The following is a 25,493-nucleotide window of genomic DNA, read 5'->3' on the forward strand; positions in this document are numbered from 1 at the left end:
GGTGAGTGAGGGGGGACTGAGAGTCGGTGAGTGAGGGGGGACTGAGAGTCGGTGAGTGAGGGGGGACTGAGATTCGGTGAGTGAGGGGTGACTGAGAGTCGGTGAGTGAGGGGGGACTGAGAGTCGGTGAGTGAGGAGGGACTGAGAGTCCGTGAGTGAGGGGGGCTGAGAGTCCGTGAGTGAAGGGGGACTGAGAGTCCTGAGTGAGGGGGGACTGAGAGTCGGTGAGTGAGGGGGATGGAGAGTCGGTGAGTGAGGGGGGACTGAGAGTTAGCCAATGAGAGTGGACTGATAGATGGTGAGAGAGGGTGGTGTGAGAGTTAGTGAATGAGTGGGGACTGAGATTGAGTGAGTGAGGGGAACAGAGAATTGGTGAGAGAGCGGGGCTGAGAGTCCATGAGTGAGGGGATTGAGGTTCTGTGAGTCTGTGGGACTGAGTGTCGGCAAGTGAGGGGGAACTGAGAGTCGGTGAGTGAGGGGGGACTGAGAGTCGGTGAGTGAGGGGGGACTGAGAGTCGGTGAGTGAGGGTGGACTGAGAGTCGGTGAGTGAGGGGGGACTGAGACTCGGTGAATGAGGGGGACTGAGAGTCGGTGAGTGAGGGGCAACTGAGAGTCGGTGAGTGAGGGGGACTGAGAGTCGGTGAGTGAGGGGGACTGAGAGTGGGTAAGTGAGGGTGAACTGATAATCGATGCGTGAGGGGGGTAATGAAAGTTGATGAATAAGGGGTGACTGAGAGCTGGTGAGTGAGTGGGAACTGAGAGTCGGTGAGTGAGGGTGGATTGTGAGTCGGTCAGTGAGGGGGGACTGAGAGTCGGTGAGTGAGGGGGGCTGTGAGTCGGTGAGTGAGGGGGGACTGAGAGTCGGCGAGTGAGGGGGCTCAGAGTCGGTGAGTGAGGGGGGACTGAGAGTCGGCGAGTGAGGGGGCTCAGAGTCGGTGACTGAGGGGGGATGGTGAGTCGGTCAGTGAAGTGGGAGTGAGACTTAGCCAATGAGAGTGGCCTGAGAGGTGGAGAGTGAGGGAGGAACTGAGAGTCTGTGAGTGAGGGGGGACTGGGAGCCGGTGAGTGAGGGGGGGAATGAGAGTTGGTGAGTGAGTGGAGACTGAGATTGGGTGAGTGTTGGGAACAGAGAATCGGTTAGTGAGCAGGGCTGAGATTCCATGAGTGAGGGGACTGAGGGTCGGTGAGTGCAGGGGGAATGAAAGTCAGTGAGTCTGGGGGACTGAGAGTCGGCGAATTTGGGGGACTGAGAGTCGGCGAGTCCGGGGGGACTTAAAGTCATTGAGTCTGGGGGACTGAGAGTCGGCGAAATTTGGGGGACTGAGAGTCGGCGAGTCCGGGGGAACTGAGAGTCAGTGAATGAGGAGGGACTGAGAGTCAGTGAGTGAGGGGGGACTGAGATTCAGTGAGTGAGGGAGGACTGAGAGTATGTGAATGAAGGGGACTGAGAGTCGGTGAGTGAGGGTGAACTGCGAGTCGCTGAGTGAGTGGGGAGTGAGAGTCGGTGAGTGAGGGGAAGTGAGTTTCGATGAGAGAAGTCTGACTGCAATTCGGTGAGTGAGGGGTGACTGAGAGACGGTGAGGGAGGAGGTACAGAGTGTCGGTGAGTGAGGGGGTGCTGAGAGTCCGTGAGTGAGGGGGGAATGAGATTCGGTGAGTGATGGTGGACTGACAGTCGGTGAGTGTGCCCTGAGATTCGGTGAGTGAGGGGGAGTCAGAGTCAGTGAGTGAGGGGGCAGAGAGTCGGTGAGTGAGGGGTTCTTAGAGTCAGTGTGTGAGGGGGATGGAGAGTCGGTCAGTGAAGTGGGATTGAGAGTCAATCAATGAGATTGGACAGAGAGTCAGTGAGTGAGGGGGTACTGAGAGCCTGTGATTGAGGGTTGACTGATCGTCTGTGAGTGAGGGGGACTGAGAGTCGGTGAATGAGGAGGGACTCAGATTTGGTGAGTGATGGTGGGACTGAGAGTCAGTGAGATGGGAGACTGAGAGTCGGTAAGTGAGGGGGTACTGAGAGTCGGTGAGTGAGGGATACTGATAGTCGGTAAGTGAGGGGCGAATGAGATTCCGTGTGTGAGGGAGGTCTGAGAGTTGGTGTGTGGTGCAATGTGCTCTACTAATGCAAGTAATTCATTGTTTAGAACTTGCCCTTATTCAATCCCCAATCCAGACTGAAAAGATCGCTTCACGCAATATTGTGTGTGGGAGAGGTGGAAGGAAGAAAGAGAGAAAGAAAAAAAGGGTGATTGCTAAAGTCGCATTTATTTATGCAGTGGCACAGAATAAATTCTCAACTGTTAACAGAATTAGACATACGATGATAGTTACTGGGTAACCTGAGCCAGAGTAAGGTGGAATTGAAATCATTTATTTCAGTCATTTCATTTACTTAATAATTGCATAAAAGGGACACTTAACCACATTCATCAAATGACCTCTGAATTTATTCTGCGCCACTGCATAAATAAATGCATTTGTGCAGGAACTCAAACTCTGAAGCATAAACACAGTTTCTTGCATTATGGTGAGAAGAGTGTTGGAATCTGTGAGCATAAACTGAAAGTCTGTCACTTCAATACAGAGATCATACGTAATATTTACCAACCATAACAGTTAAAACTGCCTGAGATGGCGAACAGTAAAATTATGGATTTTCTCCGACTGTCCATCTCTAGGTTTTTGTGATTCTCAGAATTGTAATGGCCCGTGAGTCCTCTCCTGACTCTAGTGGCAGATAGAATGTGCCTGATGCTCACAGCATTGAGCAGCAAAATCAAAACAGATGGAGCAAATGCAGTTAAAACGATGTCAATCCAGGCGAATGCCATCCACACCGGTGAGATATGGACTCTTGATTTTATAGCACAGAACAACGATTCACTGTCAATTATTTCCTGACGTTCAAATTTAAAGTATTTTGGAATGTTTTCTACATAGTTTATCCCACACACTGTAGCTATAACGGTGGTTGCAGTTTTTCGGTGCAATATTTGACTCTCAGCTTCTGTTAAGAAATGGCCACAAATTGATGAAAGTTGAAAGAGACGGTTAACCAGATGGAACAATCAATGGCAACACAACGGAGGGTGAGGCTGAGACTGCAGACAGGAATGTGGTTCAAGAATTAGTTTGTGAAATAAATATTCTTAATATCATACAGTATCTCATTAATAATGATGAACAAGGGGGTTGGAGTATGAACGCAGGGAAGTCCTGCTGCAACTGCACAACATATTGTGAGACCACACCTTGAGTACTGCGTACAGTTTTGGTCTCCTTATTTAAGCAAGGATAGACTTGCACTGCAGGCAGTTCAGAGACAATTCACTAGTATAGTTCCAGAGATGAGGGTTTTGACTTATGAGGAAAGGTTGAGCAGGCTGGGCCTATACTCATTGTAATTTAGAAGAATGAGAGGTGAACATATCGAAGCATATAAGATACTGAGGGGGTTCGGCAGGGTCGATGCAGAGAGGACGTTTCCCCTCATGGGGAAATCTAGAACTCGGTGACAAAGTATCAGAATAAAGGGTCGTCCTTTTAGAACTGAGATGACGAGGAACTTCTTCTCTCAGAGGTTCGTAAATTTGTGTAATTTTCTGCCCCAGAGAGCTTGTGGAAGCTGGGTCAAAAAATACATTTAACGTGGAGAAAGACAAATTTTTGCAAGATAAGGGAGTGAACGGTTATGGGGAGCGGGCTCAGAAGTGGCTTCGAGCCCAAGATCAGCCATGATCTTATTGAATGGTGGAGCAGGCTTGAGGGGCCAAGTAGCCTATTCCTGCTCCGATTTCTTATGTTAACATTAAATCCGCCACTGCCATGGCAACCAGGTTACGCGGTATGCATCTTGAGAGGCCGTACATTCCTCGGGAGAGAATCACAATTATCATAAATTAGCTGCAAGAAAGAGGAAAAAATTAAAATGAACGATTCCCACGACAAAAGAGTCACCATTGTTTGAAAATGAATAAAAATATCGTGGGTTGTTCTTGTTTTCACTCAACTCGTACTTTCTGTATATTAATATAAGTGATTAAATATAGTGCAAAATAATTCTTTATCCAGACACGTTAATATATTCCCTCCAAGTCACAAAACGTGCTGTTGTAGGATGGACTAGATTCCTAACTAAAGGACTGAGAGTGAGTCAGTCTATTAAACAAACGATGTTTAACAATAATAAGCAGAGTTTAACACTAAAACAATGGAAAGCTGGATAACAGGTTTGTACTGGTTGCTAGCTCCACGAGGACAGACTAGGGCTCCTCCCTGGTCGGACGTCATGGCGTCATCACGTTTCCCCGCCGCTGGAGAATCACCTGATCTACGTGATGACGTCATCGCGTTGGATCTCTGTCTTAAAGGGACCGCGCTATGTACATGCAATAACATGAACAGAGATACAGATTCATTCTGTAGCAAACAATTAGTTAAAGATAATTATGTACATAAGATCAGAGTCCCCTTGGTGGCTCTGCCACATGCGCCCCCCAGAATTGTCTTTAACAGTAAAAGTCAATCGACTAGGAGGTCTGACAAGCCTGTCAGAGCGACTCCTGTATTCTTGGAATGAACGTTGTTGAACAGCTGGCGGGCTGGCGAATGGGAGCCTTTGGACTGGTGCGGCTGCAGCGGGAGGGCGGCCACGGAGTGCTGGCTGAGCAGTCTCTACTGGCCGGTTGATGCCCAGATGCGCCAGTTTGAGATGATCAATGGAGATGTGATCTGGCTTATATCCGATGTCAACCAAGAAACTCTTGTCGCCGTGCTCCAGTACGCAGAAAGGTCCTGTGTACGGAGCCTTGAGCGGATCACTATGGGCGTCATGCCGAATGAATACGAATTCATTTTTTAGCTCCGCTGGAACGTGCGAGGATGGCAGGCTGTTATGCAAATTCTGAATGGGCGCAAAAGCCTTGGCCATTTCCCGGTGGTTGCTGAGTTGGTCGGCCGCAGACCATGGCATGGGGGTAGCGGCAGGAAATCTCCCGGTAAGCTGACGGTACACGAGCTCTGCGGCAGACAATTGCAGGTCCTCTTTGGGTGCCGTGCGCAGTCACAACATGACCCAGGGAAGCTTATCCACCCATCCGGCGCCTTGGAGGCTGTCTCTCAGTGATGCCTTTAACGATCGGTGGAAACATTCACAGATACCGCTTGCCTGTGGGTGATAGGCCGTAGTGCGGTGGAGTTTGGTGCCAAGACCCTGGGCCACAGCGTTCCAGAGCTCAGAGGAGAATTGTGGACTGAGGTCTGAAGAAATGCCCGCCGGAAAGTCGAAATGTGCGACCCACGAGGGGAGGAATGCTCTGGCTACATTGGCAGACGTAGTAGACGCCAAAGGTACTGCCACAGGCCAACTGGTAGTACGATCGACCATGGTTAGAATGTGTGTCAAACCCTGGGACGGTGGCAGCGGTCCGACGAGGTCCACGTTGACGTGGTCAAATCGCAGTTCTGGCACAGCGAACATGGCCAATGGGGCCCTGATGTGGTGCTGCACCTCAGACTTTTGACAGATGACGCAGGTGTTAGCCCAGTCGCGGATATCCATACGCATTCCTCTCCAGACGAAATTAGCCGACAGTAATTCTTGGGATGCTTTCACACGCTGGTGTAAAAGCCCATGGATGGCATCGAAGACTTGGCAGTGCCACGCAGCTGGAATGATGGGGCAAGGATCCCCCATGGAGACATCACAGAGCAACGAGGTGCCTGCTGCGTGGATTTGCACATCGGCCAATTGGAGGCTAGAGGTGTCGGCGTGATACGACTGCATTTCAAGGTCGGATGCTTGATCGGTGGCCATGAGGGCATAATCGATTCCCAACTGGACTGCCCGTACGGGCACGCGAGAAAGGCAATCAGCTACCAAAACGTCCTTGCCAGCTACGTGCTGGATGTCTGTCGTTAATTCCGATATGCAAGTTAGATGTCGCTGCTGTCGGGCCGACCACGGTTTGGCGGTCTTGGCCATTGCAAAAGTCAGTGGTTTGTGATCTACAAACACGGTGAAGGGACATCCCTCCAACAGGACACAAAAATGGCGAATGGCCAGGAACAGTCCCAGCAACTCACGGTCGAAAGAACTATATTTGCGTTCGTTGCACCGGAGTTGGCGGCTGAAGAAAGCCAGTGGCTGCCACGACCCGTTGACCCACTGTGCTTGCACGGCGCCTATGTGTCTGTGGTGAGGGTGATGGTGGCTCCTGGCAGCGGGTGCGCCAACATAGTTGCATTGGCTAGAGCGGTTTTGTTTTGTCAAAAGCGTCGTCCATTGCCACCATCCAGGTTGTTGCATCCTTTCCCGTCTTTCCTTTGAGGGCCTCGTAGAGGGGCTGCAAGAGTTGTGCTACCTTTGGCAAAAAGCGATGATAGAAGTTCACCATGCCCAGGAATTCTTGGAGGGCTTTGGTGGACTGTGGCTTCGGGAATGCCGAAATTGCCTCGATCTTTGACTGCAGCAGGATTGCACCCTCATGGGTAATGCGGTGGCCCAGGAAGTCGATCTGATGCAGGCCGAAATGGCATTTGGCCGGGTTGATTTTGAGGCCATGCTGGCTGAGGCGCCGAAAAAGAGTGCGAAGATGGTCGACGTGCTCCGCTTTGGTGGTGCTGGCTATCAGGATATAGTCCAGATAGACAAATAAAAACTGAAGATCCCGCAGGACCAAGTCCATGAGTCGTTGAAAGGCCTGCGCGGCGTTCTTGAGCCCAAAAGGCATTCGGATGTACTCGAACAGTCCAAAGGGAGTAATAACCGCAGTTTTTTGGATGTCCTGCTGGTGTACGGGGACCTGATGGTAGCCCCGGACGAGGTCGACCTTGGAGAAGATTGAGTTTCCCGCCAAATGGACGGAAAAGCCTTGAATGTGCGGGATCGGGTACCGATCGGGCGTCGTTGCATCATTCAGTCGACGGTAGTCCCCACATGGCCGCCACCAGCCGCTGGGCTTTGGAACGATATGTAGGGGTGAGAACCAGGGACTATTCAACCGCCGAATAGTCGCCAGCCGCTCCATCATGGCATAACTCGGCCTTTGCTGCCGCGAGCTTACCGGGCTCCAGTCACCGAGCCGGTCATAGTAATGTGGTGTTGGACACCATGCTTAGCTGCCAAGGTGGAGAATGTGGGCTTGGTCAGCTCCGGGAACTCACTAAATAGGCGGGTGAATTTATCCAGTGAGAGTAACATGCAGGAGACCATATGGGCCAGTGCGGAACTGCGGAAGCACAGAATGGAATGGAAGGTAGCCGCGTTGACCTGTTGACAATTTTGGACATCGACCAAGAGGCTGTTGGTGCATAAGAAATCCGCGCCAATGATGGCCTGTGCAACTTTGGCTGTGATAAATTCCCACTGAAACTATTGTCCACCGAAGCACACCCAGGCCTGCCATTTGCCAAAGGTATGAATGGCCCCGCCATTAGCTGCCTCGAGGGCAGGACCGTGCCTCCCAGGCTGGATGTCAAGTGCTGAGGCCGGCAGGATGCTGCACTGTGCCCCGGTGTCGCATAAAATGCACTGTCCCGAAAGTGATTCAGTAATGTAGAGGAGCTTCCCGGAATTCCCAATCACCATCGCGGCCGCGGCCCATATCTTAAACTCGATCCTTCTTCTCTGGGGCTGCTGCCAGGGTTGCGTTTTTTTGTAGGCACGAAATTGCAAGGAGGGCAGCAGCTTCTGGCTTTCACGCTCAAACGGGCGTGGTAAAAACACAAGCCAGGGGATGGAGCCATCGGGGCGGCATCCGCGGAGGAGGGTTGTCTCGTGGTCGAGCAGTATTGCTGCGTGACCGCATAAACCGTGTCTGCTCCTGCAGCCAGTGATGCACAATCCATGGCATCCAATCTAGCGAGAGCAGCTTGAACCTGTTCAGGGAGTTGACTCAGGATTAACTCCCAAAGAAGGAAGCATTGGGGTTCGGAGCCCAGGAGTGTGACCATCTGGCTCATTAACTCAGATGGCTTGGAATCGCCCAGGCCGGGCATGGCCCACTCTGCCTTCGTGAGTCCGAAGACCTGTATTAACCGTGCTTTCAGAGCATCATACTTGCTGGCCTCTGGGGGCTTTTTGAGCAGGCTGATGATCCATGCGGCCGTGGAGCTGTTGTGTGCGGAGACCACGTGGAGGTAGCAGGTCAGATCCATGACGGTGTTACAGAGTTCCAATTGCGCTTCTGCTTGGATGAACCAGGAGGCAGCATATTGTTCCCAATACTGTGGGAGCTTCAAAGCCACGGTGTGTGCTTCCATGTATCGTTTCGCTTCTTTCGTGAAAATTGTCCACAAAAATTCGGGGTCACCACTGTAGGATCGGCTAGATTCCTAACTAAAGGACTGAGATCAAGTCAGTCTGTTAAACAAACAATGTTTAGCACTAATAAACAGAGTTTAGCACTAAAACAATGGAAAGCTGGATAACAGGTCTGTACTGGTTGCTAGTTCCACCAGGACTGACTAGGGCTCCTCCCTGGTCGGGCGTCATGACGTCATCACGTTATCCTGCCGCTGGAGGATCACGTGATCAACGCGATGACGTCATCGCGTTGGGTCTCAGTCTTAAAGGGACCGCGCTATGTACATGCGATAATATGAACAGAGATACAGATTCATTCTGTAGCTACAAATTAGTTAAAGATAATTATGTACATAACATCAGAGTCACCTTGGTGGCTCTGCCACACTGTTATGGATCGGAGTAATTTCCCAGAATTTACTCAATCGCTTTCTGTTTTGTTACAAAGTCGCTTCGCAGAATATATTAGAAAATACAGACATTGTAGAGCAACATTCACACATCCCCTGCGGCTTTGATCTAAATTACTTCAATGAGAATGTGACCTGGCACATTTATTACAAATCATCTGAGGGATACATTGCACCATCCAGTTATGTGATTATACGCCTCACAATGTGAAGCTTCGCACAGTGGATGAGGAAACAGATGGAATTCATTAGAAAGGTGTTGCCCTGGTACATGCCCTGTGAGTAATGATGTTGGTTAGGTGGCTCTGTGCAAGGTTGTGCTAAGGCACAATATAAAAAGAAAGAATTTCACATCAGACTCGCAACTAGTTACAAACATCTGAAATTAACCGCGTTAAAGTAGTTTGGCACCTGGGTAAACAGACATACTAGATGTGTGTCCATAAAATACCAATTCAAATTAATGCTTGGAAAAAGGCATATTACAATAGAACATAAAATACTTCAATCGCTCGATTGAGAAGCAGATTACTTGTAATGGCCGAGAAGTATTGCAATGACGCACCACCCCATGGAAGGTTCACTGGCTGCTTGTAACCTGGAGACAGGTATTTATAATAGATCAGTAGTTCCCAGTAGCAGGTGCTTAATTGTTTACAGACAGACCCAGAGACAGGAGCAGTCCAGGCCAAGAGTGACATTATCGACACAAAGTAGGACCAGTTAAATAAATTGTTTCATGTCTATCCTGGTGTGAGCAACTCAGCAGGAAAGGGCTGATTATCGAAATCTGTATCTCTGCACCCACCCCGGGATGATAATTCGGCTCACGGACATGGCCTGACAATTTCCCACCACTTTAGTGCTGCCCAAGGGTGTGACCGGAAACCTGACCTGAGCATACAGTCAACACATTATGAAGACTCTGATGGTAAGAAGGCGGAGGTGGGCTTCCCAGTCTCGGTCTCATTGCCCTGATCTAACTAATGCTCTGTGCCAGAAGAATGTTGCATCTCGAGCTGCCCTGGACTGCTGCTGACCCAAGTCTGCGAGAGAGGGTGGGCAGACTGTAGATTGGAAGCTCGGCTTCCAGAGTTAGTCCACGCTCTCACCAGCATCCTGAAGTCTAAGAGGGAACTGTTGGCTGCCGGTGGAGATCGGTAGCCTGAAGATCCTGATCCCCGAGGCCAGAAACCTGTAGGGCCGACAAGGCTCTGATTGTCTTCCCCTGACTGGCCGAACCACGCCCGCCAAGGCCTTGGGTTTGCTCTGGGCTGCCCGCTCATCATTTAAACGGCATGACAGAAAATCATGGCGATCCGAGTGCTGGACATAAGCAGTGCATTTTAGATGGGCTACTCCTGCCTAGTGCTGCGACATGGGAGGCAATAATCTGACTTAATATTATGAAATTCGTACAATTGTAGATTTTGGAACTTCAGAAAAAATCATGTTATCGGTCTGATGATTATATTAAGGACATGCTGGAATATGTGATCAAGTGGCTTAGTTAACTGATATCAGAAACAAATGACTGTAAATCAAAGACATCAAAACAAACAAATTAAGCAATTAGGCAGGCAGCAAGAACAGTAATACAGTTACCACTGAGATAGGGTAATAATAACTGTTCGTAGTGATTTACCAGGGACAAACAACCTCTGCCAGAATGGGATAGAACATTGTTGATATCCAAATAATTATTGGCCGCTGCATTATTGCTCAGAGGTATCGTTGCCCATCAGCATGATTGACGGACAGATCAAATGCACTCAGATCATACCTTCGTTTATACCAGAGAGATATCTCAAGTGTACAGAATAATTGGCATTTTTTACAGTCATTGAACAAACGGATTAGGTAACTGCTTCACTGCAATACTGATCAGGCTTTAGATTATTTAGTAACATTTCCTAGTGGAAATCAGAAAAAATAATAGTGGAGAATATTACTGTTTTTTAGATTCAAACTTATTTCTAAAACTCCACTTCTAAGACACTGGCGTATTGTATTCCAAGACAAGGACTTTAATTCATTAAATCAGTGACATTGACATAGACTCTTGTGATGTGTTTATTGAAATAAGTGTCTCAATTTTTATCTCCATATAGTCGAATCTTGGTAATAGCATAATAGGTAATCTATTTTCCATTTTTACTGTACTCCACTACAGAGGTAGCGTCTCCCTATACACAAGGAAGACATGGCATCTACGAACATTCACAGAATCTTACAAAGTGCAGAAATTTTGTTATGTACAAGAGTTACTGTGCAAAATATATAGGCGCTGGTCAGGTGCAATGCAGTTGAAGTGTGCTTTAACTGGCCTGACCTGCACCTCCCCAGATTTGTGTCGTTGGGTCTTTAGAATGCCACTTGATCCAGTGCAGACGTGCCCGTGACAGCTGCTCATCCCCATTATCTGGTGCAGTAAATCCAGCGACTGATGAAGGTGTGAGAAACCTGCAAAAGTCAGAGGGCTTCCAGCCCCGATAATCCAATGGGCGGTTGTCTTAAAGCTGTTCTTCCCCTGAAGCTAGAATTGGATGCTGCAAGGCCGAGTCCTTTAGGGAAAGAAATCTGTTGTCCTTACATGGTCTGGCCTATATGTGACTGCAGATCCATAGCAATGTGATTGGCTCTTAACTGCCCTTTGAAATTTCCTCGCAAGCCACTCAGCTGTACCAAACCGCTATGAAAAATAACAATAGGAATAAAACCAGATGGATCACCCACCATCGACCTAGGCACCGGATTCGGGCACGACAAAGACACACCCAGCCCAATTGATCCTGTAGAGTCCTCCTCACTAACATCTGGAGCCTTTTGTCAAAATTCAGAGAGATGTCCCACAGATTGGTCAAGCAAAAGTATGACATAATCATACTTACAGAATCATACCTTTCAGCTAAAGTCCCAGACTTCTCCATTATCAGCCTTGGGTATGTCCTGCCATCCAGGACAGACTCAGCAGAGGTGGCAGCACAGTGGTATATAGTAGCGAGGGAGTAGCCCTGGGAGTGCTCCACATTAACTCTGGACCCCAAGTATCTCATGGCATCAGGCCAAGCATGGGCAAGGAAACGTCTTGCTGATTGCCACATACCACCCTCCCTCACCAGATGAATCAGTACTCCTCCATGTTGAACACCACTTGGAAGAAGCACTGAGTGTAAATATGGCACAGATTGTACTCCGGGTGCGGGACTTCAATATCCATCACCAAGAGTGGCTCGGTAGCACCAATACTGACCGAGCTGTCCGAGCCCTGAAGGATATAGATGCCAGACTGGGCCTGCGCCAGGTATTCAGAGATCTCATCCTCACCAATCTACTTATTGCAGATGCATCTGTCCATAACAGTACTGGTAGGACTGAAACCTGCTCAGTCGTGGTGGAGACAAAGTCCCTTCTAGGACTACAGGAACAAAGAATTGTCAGACCAATTAAATACATATTTTGGTTCTGTCTCCACAAAGGTGGACACAAATAACCACCCAGAGATGTCGGGGAACATAGGGTCTGATGAAAGGGAGGAGCTGAAAGAAATCAATATTTGTAGGGAAATGGTGTTAGTGAAATTGACGGGATTGAAGGCCGATAAATCCCCAGGGCCTGATAATCTACACCATTGGGTATTAAAAAAGTGGACCTAGAAGAAGTAGATGCATTTCTGATCATCTTCCAATATTCGATGGAATCTGGAAAAGTACCCATGGATTGGAGGGTAGCTAATGTTACACCACTATTCAAAAAAAGTGGTAGAGAGAAAATGGGGAATTACAGACCGGTAATCCTGACATCTTTAGTGGGGAAAATGCTAGAGTCCATTATGAAAGATGTAATAGCAGAGCACTTGGAAAACAGTGACAGGAACGGACAAAGTCAACATAGATTTACAAAAGGTAAATCGTGCTTGACTATCCTACTGGACATTTTGGAGGATGTAACTGCTAAAATAGATAAGGGAGAACCAGTGGATGTGGTGTATTTGGACTTTCAGAAGGCTTTCGATAAGGTCCCGCATAAGAGATTAGCGTGTAAAGTTAAGGCACATGGGATTGGGGGCAATGTATTGATTGGATAGAGAACTGGTTGGCAGACAGAAAGCAATGAGTTGGAATAAACTGGTCTTTTTCCGAGTGGCAGGCAGTGAATAGTGGGGTACCGCAGGGATCGGTCCTTGGGCCCCAGATATTCACAATATATATTAATGATCTAGACACGGGGGCTAGATGTAATATCTCCAAGTTTGCAGACGACACAAAGCTGGTGGGCGTGTGCGCTGTGAGGAGGAGGCCGACAAACTCCAGGATGATGTGGACAGGTTGGGTGATTGGGCAGAGTCATGGCAGATGCAATATAACGTGGATAAATGTGAGGTTATCCAATTTGGTGGCAAAAACAGGAAGGCAGATTATTATCTGAATGGCAATAGATTGGGAGAAGGGGAAGTGCAGCGAGAACTGGTTGTCCTTGTGCACCAGTCGCTGAAGGAAAGCATGCAGGTGCAGCCGGCGGTTAAGAAGGCAAATGGTATGTTGGCCTTCGTAGTGAGAGGGTATGAGTACAGCAACAAGGGCGTCTTGCTGCAGTTGTACAGGGCCTTGGTGAGACCACATCTTGAGTATTGTGTCCAGGTTTTGTCGCCTTATCTGAGGAAGGATGTTCTTGCCATGGAAGGAGATCAGGGATGATTCACCAGGCTGATACCTGGGACGGCAGGAATGACATATGAGGAGAGATTGGGTCGATTGGGCTTATAGTCGCTGGAGTTTAGAAGAATGAGTGGGGATCTCATTGAAACTTATAAAATTCTGACAGGACTGGGCAGACTAGATGCAGGAAGGATGTTCCCGATGGTCGGGGAGTCCAGAACCAGGGGTCAAAGTCTAAGGATAAGGGATAAGCCATTTAGGACAGAAATTAGGAGGAATTTCATCACACAGAGAGTGGTGAACCTGTGGAATTCTCTACCACAGAAGGCAGTAGAGGCCAGTTCATTACATATATTCAAGAAGGAGTTGGATATATTTCTTAAGGCTAAAGGGATCAAGGGATATGGGGAGAAAGCAGGGACAGGGTACTGAAGTTGGAGTATCAGCCATGAACGCATTGAATGGTGGAGCAGGCTCGAGGGGCCGAATGTCCTTCTCCTGCTCCTATTTTCTCTGATTCTTCTTCCCACTGATGACACCAGTGTTGTGTAGCACTACCACCGTGCTAAATGGGATTGATTCAAAACAGATCTGGGAGCTCAAAATCAGATCAAAGATATGCAGTCCTACCAGATCCTGTCATGATTGGTGGTGGACCATTAAACAACTATCGGGAGGAGGATGCTCCATGAACATCTCCATTTTCAATGATGGCGGAGCCCAAGAAGTGAGTGCAAAAGACAAGGCTGAAGTGATTGCAACGATCTTCAGCCAGAAGGACCGAGTGGATGATCCATATCTGCCTCCTCTGGTGGTCCCCACCATCACAGTAGCCATCTTCAGCCAATTCGATTCACTCCAGTTGGTATCAAGAAACGGCTGAGCGCACTGGATACAGCAAATGTTATGGGGCCCGACAACATCGCGGCTCTAGTGCTGAAGACTTGTACTCGAGAACAATCCACGTATCTAGCCAAACATTTCAAGTACAGCTTCAACATTGGTTCTTACCCGACAGGGTGGAAAACTGCCTAGGTATGTCCTGTCCACAAAAAGCAGGACAAATCCAGTCCGACCAATTACCACCCCATCAGTCTACTCTCAATCATCAGTAAAGCGATAGAAGTTGTCATTGACCATGCTCTCAAGCGGCACGTAGTAACAAACACCTTGCTCAATGATTCTCAGTTTGGGTTCCGTCAGGACCACTCTGCTCCAGACCTTATTGCAACTTTTGTTCAAAAATGGACAAAAGAGGTGAATTCCAGAGGTGAGGTGAGAGTTACTACCCTTGGCTTAAAGTCAGATTTCACTGACTGTGGCATCAAGAATCCCTACTAAAATTGAAGTCAATGGGAATCGGGGGTATGCTCTCCACTGGCTTGAATCATACCAAGCACATTGGAAGCCAATCATCTCAGCCCCAGTAATTAGCTGCACGAGTTCTTCGGGGCACAACCATCTTCGGCTGCTGCATTAATGACCTTCGCTCCATCAGAAGGTCAGAAGTGGGGACGTTTGTCAATGATTGCACAGTGTTCAGTTCAATTCGAACTCCTCTAATAATGAAGCACTCCGTGCCCACATGAAGCAAGACCTGAGCAGTATTCAGGCTTGAGCTGGTAAGTGTCAAGTAACATGCACGCCACACAAGTGCCAGGCAATGAGCATCTCCAACAAGAGAAATTCTAACTTCCCCCCGTTGACAGGCAATCGCAGTACCAATGCTATATCACCACCATGAACATCCTGGGGGCTAATTGACGAGAAATTTAACTAAAGCAGCAACATAAATACTGTGGCAACAAGAGCAGGTCAGATTCTGGGTATTCTGTGGCGAGAGACCTATCTCCTGACTCCCCAAAGACTTTCCACCATCTACAAGGCAGAAGTCAGGAGTGTAATGGAATACTCTACACTTTCCTGGATGAATGCAGCTCCAGACACATTCAAAAAGCTTGACACCATCCAGGACAATGAAGGCCGCTTAACTGGAACATCATCCACCACCTTAAAAATTCACTCCCTCCACCACAGTCGTAATTGGCCGGAATTTTTTGTACCTGGGTGGAATTGTTTGCGGGCGCACGGTGTGCTGGGTCATGACCCCATTGATGCTTCCATCGCACTGCAGAAAACGACTTTGTGATAAGGGAGCCGATTAAAACCCGCCCTGCACGTTACCCAGCCCAATAAAATGACGCGGGTCTGATGACATCATCTAAGACACGTTTTCAGCCGGTATATTTAAAGATGTTTAAAGGAGCCTTGGCCACATTGCATTTGAAGGTTCATCTAGGAGTATACAGGCAGCACACTGGAGCATTCCTTTGCTCCAAACAGTTGGAGAGAAGATTGCATTGAGGCATAGGTCTGCACACAGGTTCTGCGATGACTCCCTCAATATCTTTGTAGAGGGATTCAAAGCATGCAGGGAGGTCCTCTTCCCTTTTCATGGGTGGAAGAGACCACTCCAGGAGACAAAAAGAGCCAGGCAACAAATTGCACAGGAGGTCACCAGCAGGGATATGTTGAGGAGGATCTGGGTGCAGTGCCACAAACGTTTAAATGCACTCATTAGATCTGCAAAGGTGAGTACAAAGCCACACTCAGCTTCAAGCTGCTGTGCCTCCCTTACCATCCCCATCACTCTGCCATCCCAACCCTACTCCTGCACATCTATACTCACGCCAACTTAGCTTGCACATCTGCCTATCCCTCTCTCTCAATTTACATTAGCACATCCCCATCTTACTAGCCAGCACTCAGACTCAGCCTTAACCTAATGCAATCATACCAACTAACAACACGCAAGGAGCCCACTAGGCATTGCCACCCCAATCCATCACAGTCTCCCTCTAAAGATGTAACCCATCCATTCCTTATACTCATTCCACAACAGCCAGTTGTCGTGGTGCATATAGGTAGCAACGATATAGTTAAAAACCGGGAAGAGATCCTAAAAGATGAATAAAGGGATTTAGGAAGTAAATTAGAAAATAGGACCTCCAAGGTAGTAATCTCAGACTTGCTACCCGTGCCACGTGCTAGTCGGAGTAGAAATAGAAGGATATTTCGATGAATACGTGGCTAGAGCAATGGTGCAAGTTGGAGGGATTCAAGCTTCTCGTACATTGGAACCGGTTCTGGGGGAGGTTTGTCCAGTACAAACTGGACAGTTTGCACCTGGGCAGGACCGGATCCGATGAACTAGGGGGAGAGTTTGGTAGTGCTGTTTGGGAAGGGTTTAAACAAAAATGGCAGGGGTTTGGGAACCTGTGCAGGGAGACAGAGGAAAGGGAAGCAAGGATAGAAGCAAAAGACAGGATAGAGTAAAGCAAATGTGGCAGTCAGAGAAATCAAAGGTGTAAATCAAACATGGCCACAGTAAATAACAATTCGAAAATGTCTCAGAGTTTAAAAAAATGCCTGCATGCTTTGTGTGTTAATGTGACGGCAATTCTTAATAAGGTGGATGAATTAATTGCATTAATTGATGTAAACAGATATGAAATAATTGGGATTACGGAGACATGGCTCCAGGGTGAACAAGGCTGGGAATTCAACATCCAGTGGTATTCAATATTCAGGAAAGACAGGGCAATAGGAAAAGGAGGTGGTGTAGCATTGCTGGCTAAAATGGCGATTAACACAATAATAAGGAACAATATTAGCGCTGATGATGTGGAGTCTGTTTGGGTAGAGCTGAGAAATACCAAGGGGCAGAAAACGTTACTGGCAGTTGTATACAGACACCCAAACAGTAACGCTAAGGTTGGGGATGGCATTAAAAGGGAAATTAGAGATGCGTTCAATAAGGGCAGAGCAGTTATCATGGGTGACATTAATTTACATATAGATTGGCTAACCAAATTAGTAACAATACAGTGGAGGAGGAATTCCTAGAGCATATATGGGGTGGTTTCCTGGACCAATATGTCGAGGAACCAACTCGAGATCAGGCCATCTTAGATTGGGTAATATATAATGAGAAAGGATTAATTAGCAATCTTTTTGTGTGAGGCTCCTTGGGGAGAAGCGATCATAATATGATAGAATTCTTCATTAAGATGCAGAGTAAATTATTGGACTCAGATACTCTGGTCCTGAATTTAATTAAAGGAAACTACAATGGTATGAGGTGCGAGTTAGCTAGGACAGATTGGGGAACGTTACTTAAAGGGTTGGTGTAATATGTATACCTTTAAGTGGGGAACTATCTTTTACAGCTCATGTATACTGCAGTACCAGCAGTGACCACACCTGTATATAGCACTGAGTAGTAATCTGTACAGATCAGTTCCAGTTTGAGCCACGTTGAGTAAGCACCTGTTGTACCGTTCTCCTGCAGTCTGTGTCTTATTATACACAGACACAACATTGGCGACAAGGGAAGTTCGAGCCTACCTGCAACTCTGCATCAACTCCCGGGGATTCGTTCCTGGAGATCAGTGGATTGGAGGTCAAGGCCAGAGACTAGGGCATCGAACATGGGCAACCGCCCAGTCATCCAGCAGAGACTCGAGAATTGCGTGGGAGGCTGTCGAGAGCCAGGCTTGGCTTTCCAGTTGAGGTGGTCCAGCAAAACGGGCTGGCAACAGGTAGTGTGCAGACCTTTCCTGGACAGCGGTGGGCTAGAGCCTGACCGAACGGCACAGCAAAGGGCCGAGCAGCGTCGACGGGAGAAAGAGAGAGAGGGCAGAGCGCACAGGGCGCAGCCGGTGTTCAGGGGCCGAGCAGTGTCGAAGAGAGGGAGAGAGACGCGCAGGAACCCGCAAGGCAACGCCATTGCCACGAGGACCGCCGAGAGCGGCGTTGGCAGCAGCGCAGGAGAAGCGCGTGAATCCTACAGGGTGCTGCCATTGCCACGAGAACCGCCGGTAGCGGCGTTGGCAGCAGCGTGGGAGGAAGGAAAGTGTGGGAGACACCATTTTAAGCCATTGGGAGACGCCATTTTAAACCACACAAAAAATGCCGAAGAGTGGCAGTATCACCGCATTTGACAATGAAGTCGAAGATTGGACTACATATGTCGAACGAATAGAGGTATACTGCAAGTCAAATGAGGTGTCAGATGACAAGAAAGCGTCAGTATTGTTAAATTTAATGGGTGCAAAGACGTATGGTTTATTACGAAATCTAGTAACCTCAACAAAGCCAATGGAGAAGAGTTTTGAAGACATAGTAACGATACTACAGGAACAATTAAACCCCACTCTGTAAAGTATGCGAATATACTTGATACAAAAAAGGAAGAGACAGCTTGGAAGGGTTTAACTTAGGTCTTTACTTCATACCCACAGGTGGGAACTGAGGGGAGATCAGTACCCACTGTACTATTTATACACCTATGGCCAGGAGTGGCACTACGGTATCACTATGCCCTACAAAGTAGTGCTGCCCTGGCCATATGTTTAAAGTGACATACATATTACATACACAACATTCCTCCGCTTTTAATTAAAACGTACCTGTGCAATTAAGTCAACGGATGCACCATAACTAGGGCTAATAACATTTGGTAACACAACATACATAACATATTTACATCAGAGTTGTCTACCTATATATATATATAAAAAGAAACATGTTATAGATTCAATCTCTGAGGAGGCCTCCTGTCTCGACTAGGATAACGTCTTTCTCTAGTCGGTCTCGGTGTAGGCGGCGGTACTTCCGTCACCACTTCATCGCTGGAGTCGTTGGTGTCTGATGGCACATCCTGTGCCGTGGAGCTCACTGGAGTGCTGAACTCCTCACAATCCTGAGACTTCTGTAGCGACGAGCTGGGCCGTGATTCCGCTGGAACAATGTGCTGAGACGTTTGAGGTAGTGAATCAGTTGGGTTTCTGGACTCCACAAGTTGATCAGCATGTCGTCTGATTATGCCGTCCCCAGTATCCACTGTGTACATCAAAGGTCCCTGGCGGGCCTTTATCGTACCAGACCGCCACTTTTCATTTCTATAATCACGGGCCAACACTTGCTGTCCCACCACGAAGCTCCGTGTCTGTCTGTCAGGAGCCCTACGAAATACTCGGTTTTCCACATCTCTCCGGATGTTTGGTCTGAGCAATTCGAGGCGAGACCTTAACCTTCTATTAAAGAACATGACGGCGGGGGCCTGGTTGGTCACCGTATGTGCAGCATTACGGTACGCGAATAGGAATTTGTCCACCTTGTGTTGTAGTGGCAACCTTTCCTCCCCATCGCCTTGATGGCCTTTTTAAAGGTCTGTACAAATCGCTCTGCCAGCCCATTTGTAGCCGGATGATATGGTGCTGATGTATAATGTCGCACTCCATTCCTTTTTAGGAATGCTTGAAATTCTTCTGCCACAAATTGTGGCCCATTGTCCGAACAGACTTGCTCGGGCACCCCGTTTCGGGCAAAAATGGTCCTTAAGGCTGCGACCGTCTTTTCGGCTGTCGTTGATGACATCTTTATGACCTCCGGCCATTTTGAGTGGGCGTCCACTACAATAAGGAACATCGCATCCAGGAAGGGCCCAGCGAAGTCCACGTGGATCCTTTGCCACGGCGTTGAGGGCCACTCCCACGGATGTAGTGGGGCTTGGGGTGGTACGTTCTGTACCATCTGGCACCCTTGGCACGCTTTTGCTACTTCCTCGATGTCCCTGTCAATGCCGGGCCACCAGACATAGGCTCTGGCGAGGCTTTTCATTTTGACACCCCCCAGATGACCTTCGTGTAAGTCCCGCAACACTTTATGTTGTAATTTTTGAGGGACCACCACCCTGGCTCCGCACATCAAAGTGCCCCGGCATACGGACAACTGGTCCTTCCTTGCCGAAAAGGCCGGCAATGATGCGTCACCCTGCGCCGGCCAGCCTTTCACGGTCAATTCGTAAACCCTTGCCAGTGTCGGGTCATTCTGTGTTTCCCACTCTATACATTGGCTGGTGATGGGCAAGTGTTCCATAACCGCCGTATGGTATTTTTCCACGGGGTCCTGTACTATCTCTTCGATCTTGGCAGGCAATGGTAGCCGCGACAGGCCATCCGCATTGCCATGCTGTTTGGTACCCTTATATTCGATAAGGTAGTGGTGTGCTCCTAAGAACAGTGACCATCTCTGTAGCCTTTTGGCCGCCATCAGGGGCACCCCTTTTGTTGGATTAAATATCGACACCAACGGTTGATGATCCATCAGTAGTGTGAAACGTTGCCCATGTAGATAGTGGTGGAATTTTTTTACACCCCACACCAGACTGAGGGCCTCCCTGACGTTTTGCGCATAGTTTCTTTCGGCTGTAGTTAACGACCTTGAGGCAAATGCTATTGGCCTCTCCGTCCCATTGGGAAATTTGTGTGACAACACTGCCCCTATACCATACGGGGAGGCGTCACATGCTAACCTCATTGGCATTTTTGGGTCAAAGTGTGCGAGCACTTCCTTTGATGTAATGAGTTGTTTACCCTTTTTAAAAGCAGCCTCACACGCTTCGCCCAATTCCAGGAGACTCCCTTTTGCAGCAATGAATTTAGTGGATGTAAAATGGACGATAAGTTCGGGAGGAACTTATGGTAATAGTTTATAAGGCCTAAGAATGATCGTAACTGAGATACATTCTCAGGGGGCGGGGCCTTCACTACTGCCTCGATCTTTTCCGGGGACTTATGCAGGCCTTCCTTATCTATAATGTGACCACAGTATGAGATACGTTCCTGGAAAAACTCACATTTCTGCTTGTTCGCCCTGAGTCCGTATTGTTGCAACGGCAGAAGTACTCGCTCCAGGTTAGCGAGGTGGTCGTTATCCGTTTGTCCTGTCACCAGGATGTCATCCAGGTAGCACTGCGTTCCTGGAATGCACTGTAGGACCTGTTCCATGGTCCTCTGCCATATGGCTGGGGCGGACGCCACACCAAATACCAGGCGATTGTACTGGTACAATCCCTTGTGTGTGTTAATCGTTAGGAGCTTTTTCGAGTCCTGCTCCACCTCCATCTGTAAATAAGCTTGACAAAGGTCAATCTTCGTAAAGTGTCTACCCCCAGCTAACGATGCAAATATGTCCTCTATCCGCGGCAGCGGATACTGTACCGTGTGCAGGACTGGGTTAATAGTTATCTTAAAATCCCCGCAAATGCGAACCTTCTTTGGTTCCCCCGGCGTGTTATTTGCAGATTTCTTTATAACTGGGACGATGGGCGTGGCCCACTCACTCCACTCAATCTTTGTAAGGACACCTGCACTCTCTAAGGCATCCAGTTCTGCTTCCACTGCTGGCCGAATGGCGTAAGGCACCGGTCTGGCCTTACAAAACTTGGGGTTTGCGTCTTGAGCAATAGTTATTTTTGCTCTAATGTCCTTTAAGGTCCCCAGCCCTTGTTGGAACACCTCTGGCGTTTTTGCCAATATTTTCGACAGCCTGCTTGTAATGGTTGTATCACCCTTGGTGGTCTCTACTTTTATCTCGTATATCGACTTCCAGTCGAAATGGATTTTTCTTATCCATTCCCTACCCAAAAGTGCTGGTCCGCCGTTTGGTAGGACGTATAAATAAAGTCCTGGCACTTTTCTGCCGTTGTATTTAACTGTTACTTGCATTTTTCCCTTCGGGTAAACTTTTTGTCCCGTATATGTTTTTAATTTGATTTCGGTATCCTTTAAGGGAATGCGTTTGAACAGCCTGTTATAATCTTGTTCATTAATTACTGATAGGGCTGAACCCATGTCCAGCTCCATATTAACTTCGACGCCTGCTACCTTCATTTTAACCCACATTGTGCTGTGGTCCTCCGTTTTGTCTACACCATATAACTTGAGACATCCCAGACCTTTAGGCTCTGCTTTTGTGCCTTCCTGTGACTCGTCTGAGCTACTGTCAGATATCTTATGTATTTTTGTCCTTGCCTTGGTACTGCTCGGATTGCCCCCACTATTGGGTTTCGTACCCGACCGACAAACTTTCGCTATATGCCCCTTTTTCCCACACTGCCGGCATATTTTACCACGAAACCAACAATTACTTTGGTCGTGGGTGGTTTTGCCACAACGGTAGCATTTACCTTTGTGAAAGGTCACCTCATGGGTGTCATAGCCGGTTGTATTTTGTCGTATTTGAGCAGCACCCTGTGCTGCCGCTTCATGTGCCAATGCTATTTCCATCGCCTGATCTAGGCTGAGCTGTTTCTTGGCCAGCAATCGTTTTCGTGTACTCTCATTTAACATGCCACAGACAAATCTGTCTCTGATCGCTTCCGCCAAAAAGACTCCAAACTGGCAATGTTTGGACAACCGTCTGAGCTCAGCCAACTAGGCTGCCTGCGACTCATCATTCCTTTGGTCGCGTCTGTAAAAGCGGTACCTTTCCGCTATAAATGGTGGCTTAGGGTTTAAATGTTCCTTTAACGTATCAAAAATTTGGGCATACGTTTTGTCTGCTGGCTTTTCTGGAGTAAGAAGATTCCTCAGCAGACCGTATGTTTTTGCCCCCATAGAATTTAATAAGGTTGCTGCCTTTTCGTCATCTTTCACCTTGTTTACTATGCAATAAAGTTCATGCCTTTCTACATATGCGTCCCAATCTTCTATGTCGGCAACAAATCTGACAACCGAGCTTCTTTAGCCATTTTTAAAACTACTGAAGAGGTTTTCCCGCCTTTTTCCACTAGATGGCGCTGTTGTTTTTTTTCTAAGAGAAAAACTTTTCCCCTTTGTCCACTAGATGGCGCTGTTCATTTTAAACTGCTGAAGAGAAAAACCTTTCCCCTTTGTCCACTAGATGGCGCTGTTCATTTTAAACTGCTGAAGAGAAAAACTTTTCCCCTTTGTCCACTAGATGGCGGTGTTCATTTTAAACTGCTGAAGAGGAAAACTTTTCCCCTTTGTCCACTAGATGGCGCTTTTCCCGCCTTTTCTCCCTCTGCTGTCAACGACGTCTCTCCAGGTTCGTTATTTTTGGCCCTTGCAGCTTCCGTTATTGCCGCCGCCGCTATTACAACGACCTTCCCCTCTCGTGGCCCGCTAGTCCTCGTGGCTCCGTTTGTTCCCCAGATCGCCTGCCCGTTCTGGCCCTTGCAGCTCGCGTTCCCCGGGAAGGATTGCAGTTTACCTGACCCTGGGTGGACTTTTGCCCCGTGGCTGGAGTGCCCGTTCAGCCTCTTCTCTCAGCTGCCGCAGCCTCCGCTGGAACCTCTCTCTCTCGCTCCGTTGTTGCCGCTCCTCCTGAACTGGGCGGCCTCCTTCGGTCGACGCTGGACTCTGCAGGCTGGTAAGAAGCTTCTCTCCCCGTAATGCTTCCGATCCTTTGTTGCACCTTGTACTGTTGAGTTCGAACGTTCCTAGTCGCCAGTGTAAAGTATGCGAATATACTTGATACAAAAAAGGAAGAGACAGCTTGGAAGGGTTTAACTTAGGTCTTTACTTCATACCCACAGGCGGGAACTGAGGGGAGATCAGTACCCACAGTACTATTTATACCCCTATGGCCAGGAGTGGCACTACGGTAGTGCTACAAAGTAGTGCTGCCCTGGCCATAGGTTTAAAGTGACATACATATTACATACACAACACACACCGCTGCTGATAGCAGAAAGATTCAAGTTTCACAAACGGAACCAGCATAAGAATTAAAGCAATGCTGATTCTTTAACAGAACTGCGCAAACTATCGAAACACCACCAGTTTGGAGCGTGACTGGCAGATACCTTAAGGGTCAAGTTTGTGTGTGGGCTTCAAAGTGAAGGAACCCAGAAACGGCTTTTATCTGAAAAGGACCTTACGCTGGAAAAGGCTTTCAGCATTGCGGTATCATATGAAGCAGCAGCACAGGGCGCTGCAGAGATACAACAGAGACCGCAAGAATATGGCACAAAAGAAATGTCATATGGAACAGAGAAGTGCTATCGCTGCAGCAGAACAACACATGACCAGAATGATTGCTGCTTCAAAGACAAATTGTGTAGACAGTGTGGAAAAGTAGGACACATAGCATGAGTCTGCAGGTCGGGAAAGAAAACCGGCAACAAGAAACCTACCAAAGAAAAGCACAAGAAGGTACATAAGATGACGGGGAATAGTTCAGACGAACAAAAGAGTGATAACGACTCCAAAAGCAGGGAACTGGTTGTCTGAAACTGCATAATGTGTTCACAACGGAGGATCACTGAACCATTTGTGCCACTCTCAAGATAGCAGGAGTCCAGATAAAGATGGAATTGGACACAGGATCAGCCCTAACAGTCATAAACCAACGGGACTACGAGCGGCTTTTCGCACACATACCCTTGAGAGACAAAAAAATTATTTTGAAGATGTACAGGGGGCAAAAAGTCTACCCCAAAGGAAAAATAAGGGTGACCGTTATGTATAACGGTAAGGAAACTCCAAATCTAGACCTGTATGTATTGCAAGATGGAGGACCACCATTACTGGGATGTGTTTGGATCCGGAAAATACAACTGGATTGGCATTCCATACAGGCACTGACTGTGGCTGACAAAAAGGATGACGATGTCACACGTGGGCTACTGTCAAAGATCCTAACTGACATGAAAGAAGTGTTCCAGCAAGGACTCGGAACACTAAAAGGCATGACAGTGATGATAAAATTGAAGAAAACGCATGCCCAAATTTTTTTAAGGCCAGACCGGTACCTTATGCGATCCACCCAGCCGTCAAAGCAGAGCTGGAGAGTCTGGAACATTCAGGTGTACTGTCCAAGTTAGACTGGAGCGAGTGGGCTACACCCATCGTCCCTGTAATGAAAAAGCCATTGAGCAGCACGCCTGGGGAACCAGGGAAGGTTCGCATCTGTGGGGACTTTAAGGTAACAGTGAACCCGGTCCTTCACACCGTAAAATATCCACTTCCGTGGATTGAAGATATTTTCACCTCGCTATCTGGAGGGAAATGCTTCACTAAGATTGATCTGGCCCAGGCGTATCTGCAAATGGAGGCAGAAGAAGCATCAAAAAAATACCTCATAAAGTTCTCTACCAATACAAGCGGCTAATATTCGGGGTAGCATCAGCTCCGGCTATTTGGCAGCGGGCAATGGAACAAGTCCTGCAAGGGATCCCAGGGACCCAGTGTTATTTGGACGACATCCTGGTCACGGGCGAAAATGAGAGTGATCACCTTGCCAAACTGGAGCAG

The 25,493-nt window shown here is 48.0% G+C and overlaps 1 protein-coding gene across 1 annotated transcript in view; it reads right to left on the bottom strand.

Annotated features, from left to right (window-relative positions):
- Positions 1-4,925, bottom strand: part of LOC147095654 (putative G protein-coupled receptor 139) — a 40,826-nt gene extending 35,901 nt beyond the window's left edge. The window contains exon 1 of the mRNA XM_085973682.1: positions 4,674-4,925. Within this exon, the coding sequence (XP_085829808.1) occupies positions 4,674-4,925 (252 nt within the window). The remainder of the gene's footprint in view (positions 1-4,673) is intronic.
- Between the last annotated feature and the right edge of the window lie 20,568 nt (positions 4,926-25,493).

Source organism: Somniosus microcephalus, unplaced genomic scaffold (genome assembly GCF_052327205.1).
Source record: "Somniosus microcephalus isolate GS21.2 unplaced genomic scaffold, FLI_Smic_1.0 unresolved_chr1, whole genome shotgun sequence".
In the NCBI taxonomy this organism is placed as follows: Eukaryota; Metazoa; Chordata; class Chondrichthyes; order Squaliformes; family Somniosidae; genus Somniosus; species Somniosus microcephalus.